Here is a 14845-nt window from a genome sequence, read left to right as displayed (position 1 = left end):
ACTAAATGCCGGAAATACCATTTTGGGACAGAGCGCCATCTATCATGTCAATAGTGGCGGCTATTCCGAATTTGCCAGGACATGTAAATCTCTTGATATTTATGTTGTAGAAAATGCTTCATGAAGTACTATTTGCTTTGTCGGGACACTGTGGAGGAATTTTCAAAAATGACCATGGGGAAATTAAGGTTTACTTGATATAAATGAGATACTTGATGTCGTAAATATTAATAAATATAGACATCATATGTTCTGATGTTTATTGCTAACTGCAGGTCTGTAGCTCCCATTCTGAAAGAAATTCGGATGGACGACCTGTCCCAGGTTCAGGGAGCTACAGACCTGCAGCTAGTTTTGCATGCCTTGGTATGTAAAATCAGAGACATAAAATAACAACACTGTTATTTATGTCTCTGGTAAAATAAGTTTAATTATGGATATGTGAATAAATAATTCTGTACATGATTATTCGCCATGTGTGGTTTTATGTCTCAGTGTAGCAGGTTAGTACCAATATCTGGTTATCTATGTTAATCGCTGTTAATTGCAATACCCTGCTGCATAATGTATGTTTCTTTCAGGTCCAGTGCAATCACTAGATACATAAATAAAGCTATGTAGGTAAATCAAGCTACGTGGCCGCTTAATCTAGTGATTGTACTATATCTGTCTACAGGCAAACAACACCAAATATTATTTCTGTGTATGAAATATTTTGCAATGTAAAAGCAGGGACGTATATACGTCCCTGGTAAAAGTGATTGCAAAAAAAGCGAAAAATTAGATCATTGCCAATATTACCGGATATACATGTACATTATAATTCAAACAGGATATTACCGGTATAACCCTTTCGGTTGATTGGTTCCAACCTGTTTAGATCAATTAGATGAAAGTATGAATGTGAAATATGGACCATAGCTTTCATGTTTTAATTAAGGTTGCCAGTGATCTTCCGTTCCTTTGTCCATCAGAGGTAGATTTACTGAACAGACTATGCAAACTAGGAACTTACTACAAAGATTTCAACGACTTCATTCAGAAATATGGAGGAACATTAAGTATTAAGAATTCAGGTAACAAATTATTTTATGCTCCAAAGCAGTAGTAAAGGAGGAATGAGTAATGAGATATTATAAAATAAATGGCTTGAACAGGAATCAAATGTAGATCCCCTGTCAAGCCTTAACTATTACATTTCTCTCTTATATATAGCCTCCTTATCATCTTCGCTAGCCAATGGTTTATGATCCACATTGCTCCTCTACAACCCTTAGCAGATTAAGCCGACAAAATCAAAACTCACACAATAGAATGTGATTACCGGTAGTTGCAAAGTCAGGCGATCGCATGGAATGTAGTACCGTAATTGGTGATTGAGTTTGTTGTTTTCATACAAAACTTAAATAAAACTATTGTTACAATTTTACATGATTAATGAATAACTTAAAATTTATACATTTAATTTCAAATATATGTGTTTTAAAAAAATTATTCTTGTTTTTTTCAAGACCAGTTCGTCCAATACCTTTTAATTGTTTCAATTAAATCAATTGATAGAAGGAGCTGTGCTTTTCTGAAAACAATTGCTAAATCTGCTAAGGGTTGTGGAGGAGCAGAGTGGATCGTTAACCCTTGGCTAGCGAAGATGCCTCTTTAAATATTCTTTATTTCTGTAGACATTTCACAATTAATGAAGTTCATCTTGTCATCATACAATGGCTTGAACTAAAAAGGCCAAGTACATTGCACTATCTGTAGTGAAAGAATGATTATTTACACATGACTGGACTGTAAAATCAGTCAAACCAATTACCCCTGTAGTTTTTGTCATAAATGTACAAGAAACTTAAAAGATAATACTTTTTATAAAGTATGAGCATTAAAAAAGAAATAGTGTTGAATAGACTTGATTGTCCTTTCACTCAGGGTTCTCACGATCTTAAGATTTAGTCATGATGAAAGCAGTGATTGGGGTTAGACCATCTAGATTAAGATTTTTATTGACATATGAAGTTTAAGTCTTTTACAATACCGGTAGATATTCTAAAATTAAAATATGTATATTTCAGTCAGTGGCCCATGTACAACAGATGATATTCATGGATTGTACCTGAAATCTTTCTGTCGAGGTCTCGACAGGGTCCTAGAAAACTACCGCATCATCCTACGTAAGCTTGAAATGGACGTGCTCAGTGACGAACACCTGCCTGTCACACATCTCGTCAGTTTCCTACAGGAGGTAATTACTAGAATTTTGCTTGACTATTTCAGGAGAAAAAGGATTTGTTTAATATACTGTGATCCTTGCATGTATAAAGACTACCGGTACACTTACACAAAATTGTTTTACCTTGTAGATGAATGGTCATTTGACTTATACTGTGCAATGTTGGGTCTATTATTAATTTTACCTGTATGCTATCTATTGTAGTACCACATTTTATTTCCTGCACTAGCTTCAGTTCTGGAGCAGATCACCAGCCACAAGGTATCAGAATATGGATATTTGCGCAAGGCAACAAAAAATAAATCAACCATTACTTTCTCAGACCTAAAAGTTTTACAAATTTGATTTAGCAGACTGAGATCTAGTTAACATTGCAAGTTTTGAAAGAGGGAATGAATAAATTTTTTTCAAAAATTTTGAAATAACAAATGAGGCAGCATTGGACTTTATTATGCAGTACCTAAGAAACTAAAGATCAGTTTATTTATTGTAAATTTTTACAATTTATTTTCACTAGTGAATCTTACGATTTAAAACATGCAGAAATATTTCCATGATAATTAGATGTAACACAAAGATCTGAAAATGTCTTTTCATATACTGTAATTTAAAAATTGTGAGTAGAGGTGATGTGTATATTCGTACAGGCACATGGCTGCTACATCCTGGACATCCTTCATAAGAACGCTGTGTGTGGTCTTCCTATCGTCAGGAATGCATTGAACAGGTAGGATTTTTAAAAGTGAACAATTTCTCCATTATATTGTAATGGTTGTATTTCTGAGCTGCTCTACAGATAAGCTGTCATAAAAACAGATATATAGGTCATAATAGAATAAGCTATATGAATTAACCCTTGTTACAGTTTAGCTATCATAATGCTCAAGATTACAGCCGCTTTGGAGAGCTATGAAGTTGCTATGATCTTGAACCTAGCCCTGTTATACTCTACAGTATCCAATATTTCTTCCCAGGATCCTGTTTGTGTGTCATGGCCTGCTGTACAAACAGCTATGTTCCTGGCTCCTGTATGGCTGTCTCAATGACCCATACCAGGAATTCTTTGTACAAGTTAACAGCGAGGACTCGGGGAATGTCAGCACCTTACCACCCCAGGAGGAAGAGGACGATGAACTGCCCATTCTAGGAGTCACTGGGAGGCAGCTGCAGGTGGGTTACTTATATATATGTTTTTACCCATGGAGTTTTGATATTTAGTCATATTTCCCATTTAAAGAGGGCTGGAAGGTCGTGGCCATTTTTAAACCGTGTAAATCTTCAGAAGAAGAAGAGCTTTGCATGAAGATATATCAAATCCCTCATTAGCTTGGAGTAGAATTTTTATCTTGAATTGTAAATTTTTTGAGGAATTTGTTTACTATGTTACTTGGAATAATACTGATGATTGAATGATTTGAATTACAGAAAATCCTGTCCCTGAACACGTTTGAGATCAGCTCCAATCTACACAGATTTGCCCTGAGGGCCGATTTACTGCCCTGTTATATCCCGGTAAGGGTGGCCAACAAAATCTTGTTCGTTGGGGAGTCTGTACAGATGTTCGAAAATGAGAAGAAACCAAACTCTCTTGACAAAGGTAGGAGACAAGTGGACTTTAATTTATTTCAAAGTTTAAACTGTCGTTGGTACAACAATTTCCCATTTATGAATAGTGTTTTATACCACACCATTGTTTCGTTCTCCAAAAGTTCTTATTTTCCCGGTATTTTGTATCAGTAAAACTAAAAACAAAGATAAGTTTTACATCTATCTACGAAGTCTCATAGCCTACAAATTACATGTAATTGAAGTTTTTCATTGTGACTATTAGAAGAAAGGTACATAGAGTTATTCTTCTTTGGTAACAAGGCTGAACAAATTAGGAATTTTTTTTTAACATTTTCATAGAATTTACTTTAATAAAGTCCTTTAAAATCTATGGTTTTTCCCCTTCAATGTAGGAAGCATATTAAAGAATAAGGAGGAGGATTTTGCCAAGGACCTCCATGAACTGTCCCAGGAGGAAGAGTTCAACGCCATGGCATTCGAGTCTCTGATTGACAAAATAAGAACACATGTGGCAGAGGTAATTGATTAAAATAGATTCAGAGGGCTTTTTTTTCACTGGTTTTTACTGTTTTATTCCTTTAAAAAAAATTTAGATTGTAGGTTTTGTAGTGTTTTTTGATAAAGTTTCGAAAATCTTGTTCATATTTCATGTAGTCATATCTTTAAACTTGTTATACTCAAAGAATTTTTATCTGAAAGACAATTTGATTAAAATACAGATCTCTACGATAAAATAAAGCCCAGAAAGATATGACAAAGACTCTTTGAGGGCCATGTTACGTGACATCAGAATTATATTACTAGGCTCAATAGAAGTTAGAAAATGTCCACTTCTTGGATTACATTTTAAAAAAATAAATTGTTCCATAAATATTATGCCAATTGAAGGATGTAAAATGGAGATTGCTGATAACCTATCTTCTACAAATTTTGCAGCATCTGTACATACTTGTGGTGGAGGATGCCAACCTTGCTGGAGAGTTACGCATCATCAAAGACTTCTTTTTACTGGGGCGTGGAGAGCTATTTTTAGCTTTCATTGATCAAACACAGGGGCTCCTGAGGGGACCACCAGTCAACACTACAGAACATGGTAACAACTTGATGAAAATGAATTGGTCTTACCTAGGAAAATAGTGCATGTATTAATTAATAGTCTAGACATGATGTAAATGACCAGCTAAACATAATACTCAATTGAAGTGTGAATACATCTAGAAGTTTTAGTGAATAAGAATTTAATGCAAACAAAGAAGTCATTATGTATCTCTGATAGTGTAAAATCGTTATAGAACAGCCATTTATTTGCATCTTCAATTACAAATCTATCCTGACACAGACCATTACCATATACTCTATTAGAATATATATCATTTTTCATGGTAGCTTTTTTATGTACTTGGCTCCCATCCTTCATATTATTGTTTTCTTCTCCAGACATAAATATGGCCTTCCATCAGGCAGCTCGTAATGTACTGATTGATGATGAGAGCTTGTTGCAAAGATTCCATTTAGGGGTGCAGTTCAAAGGCACTGACAAAAGTAACTTCTTTGGTTCATTTATCCATGCATTTTCACAGAGAATTTCTCATGAAAGACACCATATTTATCAGGCTCATTGATGAATTAATGATTAACAATGTGGTTTTTTTTATCATGACTTTTCTATTTTCTTTGTTGAATTTTTTTCCCCTATATTTATAGCCATTCTTATTTTCTTGTCCTATTTTGAATAATTAACAAGAATTCTATTCACAGAGAGTGACAGTTCTGCTAGTGGCCAAACAGTGGAGTGTGGTTGGAACAGCCTCGGATTGTCTTACACGGTTCAATGGCCATTGCACATCCTTCTTACTCCCTCTGTTCTGGAAAAGTAAGATTTGTGGTTAAAACATGCACTATAAACAATCTCGGGATACATTTCTGCTTGGCAATTTTATTTCAATTAAAGAGAAACATATATTTGTAATTAAGTAATAAATGCAGCTCTATATCTGTAGGATACTATAACATTATAAGAATATAACTTCAGAAGCCTTTTTCATTATTGATAAAAAAGTGTTCTTCATTGAGAATTTTCCTTGCATAAAGGGCATGTATGTGCATTTTCAACCAAATGAAAAGTTGATAAAAAAAGAAAAGACCTAGTATGTTACAAATGAAGAGTCACCATTTTTTTAGTGAAATGTTTGTATGATAGGTACAACCGACTCTTTCGGTTCCTGTTGGCCGTGAAGCGTGCACAGATAGACATCCAGCATTGCTGGACACTACAGATGCAGTACAAACAGAAACCGTCCAATCAGGAGGAGGTGGCCAAATGGCAGCTCCGAACACATATGGCCTTCTTAGTAGACAACCTACAATACTATTTACAGGTCAGGATTTTCTAAGTTTTCGTCACCAGCGCTCATCATGAAATTTTCTTGAATTTTTTTTCTACTAAGAATTCAAAGATGAAATTAAAGAGATTGTTATCTTTGTTTCTGGCTCATTTACATTTGTCATTTATTGGTATGCCCTCATTCAAAAGTCAAAACATATTGTTTTCCAAAAAGTATCTACCAATGCCATGTTATTTTCTCGGTAGTTGTCGTACTCTGTTAGTCTAAGGCAAGTGGATGACCCTTATGAATAATTGGGTTGATAGAAGTCAATAGGTTTGAAGTTTTTTGAAATATTGTTCAGCTGCCAAGCTGCTGGGCATGCATTAGAAATGCATTCTGGATTTCGTGTTCAAAGTCAACAAAATTAGGGGAAATGATTATATTGAGAGTGCATTCAATATGCATTACAACAAAAGCTGCCTGCGGAACACCATCCAATAAAATGCATATTTCATAGAGTGTCATTCTGGATAGAATTTGTGAATGAGAACACGTCCATGTTATTCACGAGCATCTTCAAAGACTATTATGTTACACTGTTTTAGGGGTTATAATAGGGATCATGTCTATCTGTGTCTGCCCTTCTTTTGTGCTTTGTTCATAACTTTTTATACAAAAATCATGAGAGGCTCATAATTGAAAGGTGTGATGTGACCCTGACCTTCGGCTTCTTGATAAAAGTTAATGTCACATCGTCATTAACAAAGTTAATTAGAACCTGCTCGTAGCCATGAAGCATATAAAGCCTATGATTACCTCCATTTTTAGGGTTTTATGAGTCATTCACTCCCCCTTGGTGGGACACCTGTCCACTGCAGCTTTTATCTCCATCGTAAGCCTGTACCCAGTTGCAGATGGATGGACTGAGACAATGTACATTATGTGCATTGTCTAGGGGTCACAACACACATCATCAAGTGACCACAATGGGGCTCAAATCAATGACCTTTTGGTTATTAACTTATCACCTATAATTACTGAGCCATTTGCTCCCATTAACGTGGTTTGTTTTAGTAAAAAGGAAGTATTTTAGGTCTTATTGAAAAACTCTAAGTTTGCTTTTAGGTTGATGTGATAGAGAGTCAGTTCAGCACCTTCATGGACAAGTTAACCTCCACCCGAGACTTTGAGCAGGTGAAGCTAGCACATGACCAGTTCCTCTCTGCCCTGCTCTCACAAGGCTTTGTACACATGAAAGCCGTAAGTATCAATTCAGATTTGTTTCTTTGGTAAATATTTCACAGTAATACTTAAATCTTATAAATAAATTTACTGATTAAAACTATACACACATCCAAGATTTGAAAAGTTTTTGTAAAATTTACGAATATTTCTCTGGTCATCTATTTACTTAGATACAAGTTCTAAGTCAGCTGTTAATTGATGCATGTGAATCAAAGAGCTAGTTAATTCTTTCATTGTAAATGTGTTTCGCAACCAATATATCAAAGGAACCTGCTCTTCTTATAGATTGAATGTCATATGAATAGTTTTATAATGCAGGCTTTTTTTCTGACTAGTATAGCAGATCCTTAAAAAATATAGATTGATGAAAGTTTTGACATTATATGATTATGTATATCTGTGCAATTCTTCCCTGGGCAATTTTTCATTGTTTGATCATCTTGACCTTGACTTTTAAGGTTTCCCGATGTCTTCACGAAATCCTGGAGCAGTGTAGTCAGTTCAGTAAACTCCTGGTCAACTGTTCCTCTCCTCTCTCCCAGGGGGAACTCTCTCACCTACAGTTTATTGCAAAGGTTAGAAAGTAATGTACATGTATGTTTTACATGCTGTCAAGAACAGTACCCATTGTCAGGTTTCATACCTGGGCCGATTTTATTTTTCACTCATGATAGACAAAAATCTATATCAAATGTCGGTGTCTGACATATGACAATATTTTGGCAAGTTTTCCCACAGGTGATGAAGAAAAGATAAAATCACCAATGTCAATTACCATGATTGGGTTTTATTTTCAGAAACTGAAACTGATATTGACTGTATCTGAATGTTTAGGCATACCGTAAATAGTGTAAGACTCTAAAATAGATTTTGTATCAACCATGTTGAAAATTAAGTAGAACTTGAAATTTGAAATTGAAAGGCTGTAAAAAATGTTAATTGTCTGCAAATCATTGCAATATGGGCAAATGAGATATGGGTCAGTAATCTTGCTTTGATGGTAAATGACATTACCCCCATTGTTTTCCAGAACTTCCAGAGGCAGTCCAATCTGTTGTTTACTGTGCTGTCTAGCGTACGGAGCCACAATGCCAGCCCCCACCTGGCTCAGCTCCTGTTACGTCTGGATTATAACCACTATTTCTCAGTGGCCGGGGGACAACTGGGCAGGTAAGGGGGGTCCCAGAGAGAGAGAGAGAGAGAGAGAGAGAGAGAGAGAGGAGAGAGAGAATTGAGTGGGGTTTTTTTAAGGAGGCTGTGTGGTAAACAAATTACCCATCAGATCTACCTTGCATTGTTTAATATAATTTGTTTAGCTCTAAACTATAACAAATATGAAAGAAAAAAACTCCTTTACTTAGGCTTTAAAAATTGAATGCTATCCTTTATCATTATACCAAACTCTTCTTAAGGAATTTAATAACTCAGTAGTCTAAATTGGCCACAACCATCAAACTCTATAAGAAAGAGTCTTGCATCTAATTCTTTTTTTAAGGGAGGTATAGAGAGTCTTGCTTTTTTTACCTTTTTTCAAAAGAGTTTGTGTTTGTGTTTTTAATTTTAAAAGAAATGTTTTTATTAAAAATTTTAAACTCAATAATGTGGATAAACAATGATTTATAAAAATATTGAAGATTTATATATATGTATAATATATATACATGTATATATATTCAATTTTTTTTTACTTTCAGTTACTGATGGAAACCTACGCCATTCAACAAGATCTTTTGGATCGTATTATAGTGCAGATGTAACTTTGTTATTCTATTGTTATTAAACTTTTATACAATTAAGAGTCCTCTGATATTTGCCAAACAGAAAGATTTCCTTACATAATGAAGATTACTACCGTAAACTTCAGAAAAATCTTATTAACCAGTTGATGACGTTTCGATTCTCAGAAAGGAAAAACATTTTGTTCATTACATTTTGTTAAAAACAATTACATTCTTTAAAGAGTTGGCCTTAATAACTATTTAATTTAAAACCTTACCAGTTTAAGATATTTTAAGATGTTTTTTGTTTTCTTCCTAAACTTAGGAAGAAAACATAAAAAACCCGTTAATTTTGTAAAATTGAATAGTGTCAGGATTCTTCGAGAAATTTTAGAAAACTATTTTTCCACCACAAGTTAATACGGCGTGGTGTACCATATTTCCCATGATCATTTGCTACGCGTAATGGGGATATTCAAGGATATTCAAGTAAATTCCATCAATTACAGCATTGTTTTGACAAAAATCTTAATGAGTTTAAAAGTTTTGCTATATCATGCACCGACGGTAGTATTGTTGTCTTTCCAAAAAACAAATGGTGTAATTACACAGAAGATTTTGTGTGTTGCATAATAGCCGGAACTTTTACTCTATCAGATAATTATTCTTTATCGATCAGGTAAGTGAATAAACGTGCAAATTGCATACGATTACATAACTGAAAGATTTTCTTCCGTGACACCTTGATGAAATTACAAGTTTGTAAATATCATTGTTATGAACTCTTTCACTCTTCAGCGGATGCAAATTGCCGATTTCTGTCAAAACGCAATTTACAAGGTTTATTTGGGTTGATGAGTTATAATTTACTCAACGAGTAAGTAGTCAATTTTGCATGGAAACTGGTAGATTTGCCCTATTATTATCCGGTTTAAAATTGTCACTTGGCAAATTATTTATTGGCTTTCTGTGTTTAATAATTGAAAAACATTATATATGTCACTTTTTTCTGGAAACCATGTACAAATAATCTATATTGGACAAGGTGTTTTCTGACAGCTAGAGTTGGAAAGCGCCCATGAAGTCAATTTGCGGAAAACGAAGGCATGCAAAGTGGCCTTTTGGGATTGTAAAACGAGAGAGGGCGCTCCCATTAACATGTGTCTGACATGGAGACCTAAAATAGACTCTTTTTTCAATAGAGTTTATCAAAATTAGATTTTCTCCCCAAACTGTTAATGAGCGACAATTTAGAAAAATTTGCATTTAAAATGGTGCACATGCAAGGATTTTTTTAATTTTAAGGCATTAACAATTGGTGCGATTATGCATATCACAATTTCGACAGTGGAAATTTGAGCTCGGCATTTGTCGGATAATTTATTCAAATGCAGCAAAAAACGCAATTGCAGAGGCTGATAATTTCTAATTGATCTCAGTGAGTCAATCCATAATCTAAAAGATTTTTTTTTCTGTATCTCTCTCTCAGTCTCTCTCTCTCTCTCTCTCCACAATCACAGGGAATGAACACGAAAGAGTACTAATTAATAATGACATCAGCATCAATAGGTCCTGACTCATGTGATTTGTATTTCATTGTAACAAGAAAGGGCACCTGTCATTCCCGCTATGATTCATAATGAAATATTTAATGAAATGCTTTTTAGCTTTGAAATAGTTTGCAAGGTTCCTATTTACAGATTTGCAGTTGAGGGGCTTGAAACAAAACGCCACACGGCGAATTTAACTCCACCCCCTGGGCTCGTTACATCACGTTTTGTGCCATTCTTGGGGTTTTGTTTGTGGGGTTTTATTTCTTCCCCATGTTACATCACCCGTGTATAATATTGGACCAACATCCTCAATCAGTAAATGAAGTTGATGATTATCTTTTGACATTCGGGGACAGTGCCATGGACTTGGGCAGAAAAACTAATTAAAACTTGGTAGACATTAATGAACATGATTTAGCTCTTAGCGTGTTATTCTGCATCGTTTAAAACCTTAGTTAAATGATGCGCGAACGGGCCCAACTTCCGACTAATTGTTTTTCCTGTTTGAACCTGATTAAAGAAATTAAAAGGATTGCTGCAGTGATGCAGCATAATGTATTTTGCCTGCACTCCCCTGGGAGCTGAAATCGCTTTGGCGCTTTTAGACACAAATTCCCAACAGGAGAATGAATTGGATAACTTGTAATCGCGATTTTAAAAGCTTAAAATCATCATTGTCAAATTTTATGCGCTTTTCTTTCTATTTAGTTGTATAAATTAAAATGTATGTCTGATTTAAATCAGTTTTCTCTCTTTAATTTTAAAGAATGTTTCAATTGATTTTAACTCGTTAGTTTTTCCTAAATAAATACATCAAGATTAATATAATTTTTTGTAATTCAATAATATTTTCAAAATTTACCAACCAAAATCGAAAGAAAATCTCTGAAAGGATTTTAAATATTGCAATCAAACACTGAAACACGTGGAAACACAATTTCCTTTTGATTTGCTTGGATTTTCAATTCATTCAATATTGTAACGTGTAAGTTTATTCTGAGTGATTTAATTTGAGGATAATCATTAGAAATTAATGCGATTCTAAGATGAATCATGCGACTGTTTTCAAAATACTGTTCATCAATGCCAAATGTAACGGACTTCCAAATAATCATCGTCACTTTGGGTAATTAGTTCCAGCAAACATCAAATCCGGGAGGCCGGGGTTCGTTCGATTTCCGCTTTAGGTGCTCGTACTCCTGTTTGATGTTCTTTAAATTTTCACTGAGATGTTTACACTGTGTAACTATTCACAAACTCGGTTTATCAACTCGTTCATCAGGAAATGTTGATATTGGCTATCTGTCGGACCAGAAGCCCCTAAAGAGTGCACGTGCTTCCACCATAACCGAGCAATGACACCCGAGTATAACAAAGATGTCAGAATTAAGATCTATTCCGAAATAATGAAATCTCCCTCAATGTTTGCGGACGACAGTTATGGGTTTTCGCTATTTCAATTATAGTAACATAAACTTGTACACACATATCAGTTATCTCGTTAAGTATCCCGATCCGTATCGGTATTAGCTTTTTGAAATGTTTTATTTTTTCTCGTCTCTGTGTGCACTTTTATTTGTTGGTCAGATATCAAGTAAATACTATAAATATTAAAAAATTGCACGTCTCTGTATATATGTACTTTAGTTTGTTGGTCAGCTATCAAGTAAATACTATAAATATATATTGCAAATTGTCGCCAGGAAACACATAAATACCATTTCCAATATAACATTTTGTCTCCTACTATCGTCTTAGCAAATATCATTGTTTGTATTAATTGACATGACTTGATGGTTACACCTAGAATTAGATTTTAGCTCACCTGAGCTGAAGACCCAAATACGTTTTTTCTGGTAACATTCTACAGAATTTAATTATTTTGATACACACGTATTTACAATGAAACTCCTTCTAAATTAATGGGGTTTTTTTTTTTTGGGGGGGGGGGGTTTAGACAACGGCCACAGAGCCAGTAATTTGACTCAAGTGGCGGTGCCGGAAAAATCACATCAAACGTCAAGGCTGCAATTGCTACAATATTACGGTGTGATCGAGAGAAGATTCAAGAAACTTTGACCCAAAACCCGTTATTGTACAAACAATGACACCCGGAGTAATAACGGATCAATTTGCAATATAGGGAACAGTAACAAACATCAACTATCATGTACTATATTGCCCTCTTACCTGAATGTGTTTGCACGTTGATGTAGAACACGTCATAACCTATGTCATGACCTCAGAACCAAATCAAGGAATTAATAACAAAATTATTGTTATCTTTTGATAAAAAAAAAACCCCATCAATACCATGAGGACGTTCATATCCATATGTAAATGTGCCCAACTCTTTTCCATGTCAGATTTTTGATCTCAATTAAAGGAGTTTATACAGAGTGTTCTTGGACCCTCAATGAATCCATTTACTGCTGAGGACATTTTTTTTACAAAGAGATTACCATCTGAATTTTACAGTGAAGAAGATTTAATGTAAAACTCGGCGTTTTAAAGCCAAAGATTAGAAAATGAGACGGATATAGTAATATTCAGGTGAGCGAGGTGTGTCTCTGTCTCTGACAAAGGGTAGAATGGAACCCACCACGAAGCTAATTACCCACTTTCTCATTATTATCCCCTTCTGTTCTAATCATTCTACATTGTGGCTATGTGTTGTGATGTATTTGTATTTACATGCATTCTTAACCCCCTTGTAGTCTATTGTTTATTGAACCTTTGCCTTGCTACACGCGTACGCTCCTTTCAGGCGGCAAATCCATCTTCTTTTTTTTTTTTGGTTGTGCTCACATTGCGATGTGTTACGTCTGGTCGTATAGAACCGCGTATGTTACTTCTTCAAAGACACTGTATTCACAGTTCGTCAACTCTAGTGCGATCAAATGAAGGTGTTTTTGTGATAAAATGTTTCATTTGTTTCCGAACTGCTTGGAGAAATGAAAGTTTATGGCCAATAAAACCATTTGATTCGAGCAGATTTGCTTGCAGTTCTGTATCAACCAACTTCCCTTGTTGCATGCTTGATACGATAGAAATTAATTGCTTGCTTATTATGTATTGAAGAATTAGGGAATACTTGGTTATTAAGGGGTTTTTTTTTTATTCTTACAGAAAGTTTTACACGTTTACTAGTATCTTGTTAAACATACACTGTAAGATAGATTTCATGCTGTGATTCTTGTTTTCTTATTTAATCGACTGCATGTCAAATGTAAATTATATACATGTACATACATTTTTTTTATTATTTTACAAAACTGTAATATATTGAAGTGTTGTAATTGGAAATTTGGACAAGACCCAACGCCTGTCAGCTGTTTAAAAGTACTTAGTATTCGCAAAATCCATGAAAAAATATCTTACTAATAAATATTTGAAACTTAATGGAAACAGTCCACACATTTTGAGCTGCTCAAGCCGTACCTTGTCCACAAAAAAAAAAAAATGAGTAAATTTGTTCAAGGAACATTCTCATTATAAAATTTAGATTTATTATGCCGTTCTTATCATATATACAATGTTCCATCTCCACATATTTATTCTTTATTCTTAACTGCGATCTCATGTTTCAGCTTAGCTCATAACAGAAATTTGCATGGCGAACCAATTGTCAGTATTGTTTATGGATTTACCGATTCACCGGCAGCCTTGCATTGAGTGACGAGAAATGTAAGGGCTTTATTTTTTAACAACACCTTTCATCGATCATTAAACGTTTTATATTATGTGGATGCATGGATGAAAGTAAAGGTAAATTGTTTTTGCATCATCGTCTACGTATAATACTAATTGTTACCATACAATACACTATAGCTGTATGTACTTTGAACTGTTGTTGCCAAGTGGATGATTTTTCAGACTGTTCTTTTTTTCAGATTCTTTACCTGCATACTCTATTTTAAATTTTGCAGATATTTAAAATTGTTATGCACAATATGACACAGCACAAAATTTATGAACGCAATAAGTGTCGCCTTGTACAAGTATATGTTATACACCCTCATATCACTGGAGGAAATACATCTTCTGTTGATTGTTTTCTGTAACACACACCTGAAACCTGCAAGACACGAAGGGCAATAATTCCTATTCAGTTGTTAATGGATTTGGCAATAGACACGATGCTCATCAGACAATGTGACTAATTGCAGTGACTGAAAACCCCATAAACACCAGGAACGATCA

The 14845-nt window shown here is 34.6% G+C and overlaps 1 protein-coding gene across 1 annotated transcript; it reads left to right on the top strand.

Annotated features, from left to right (window-relative positions):
* The first annotated feature begins 24 nt into the window (after positions 1-24).
* LOC128177256 (gamma-tubulin complex component 4-like) lies at positions 25-9167 on the top strand. The gene is made up of 16 exons (XM_052843902.1): positions 25-188; positions 941-1076; positions 2073-2242; positions 2435-2491; positions 2878-2957; positions 3205-3400; positions 3656-3827; positions 4192-4316; positions 4736-4892; positions 5237-5341; positions 5558-5672; positions 6000-6177; positions 7252-7386; positions 7830-7946; positions 8402-8541; positions 9066-9167. The coding sequence occupies exons 1-16, from the start codon at positions 114-116 to the stop codon at positions 9070-9072; spliced, it is 1965 nt and encodes a 654-aa protein (XP_052699862.1). The 5' UTR covers positions 25-113; the 3' UTR covers positions 9073-9167.
* The last annotated feature ends 5678 nt before the right edge of the window (positions 9168-14845 follow it).

Source organism: Crassostrea angulata, chromosome 3 (genome assembly GCF_025612915.1).
Source record: "Crassostrea angulata isolate pt1a10 chromosome 3, ASM2561291v2, whole genome shotgun sequence".
NCBI lineage: Eukaryota > Metazoa > Mollusca > Bivalvia > Ostreida > Ostreidae > Magallana > Magallana angulata.
The sequence above is the reverse complement of the archived record's forward strand: the minus strand, read 5'-3'. Positions and strand labels throughout refer to the sequence as shown.

Excerpts from the sequence above, each read along its gene's own strand:
- LOC128177256 (XM_052843902.1), top strand. The coding sequence starts at position 114 with ATGCTTCATGAAGTACTATTTGCTTTGTCGGGACACTGTGGAGGAATT. Across the intron at positions 2,492-2,877 it reads AGCAGATCACCAGCCACAAG|GCACATGGCTGCTACATCCT; the intron begins GTATCAGAATAT and ends ATATTCGTACAG. Across the intron at positions 3,401-3,655 it reads TCACTGGGAGGCAGCTGCAG|AAAATCCTGTCCCTGAACAC; the intron begins GTGGGTTACTTA and ends TTTGAATTACAG.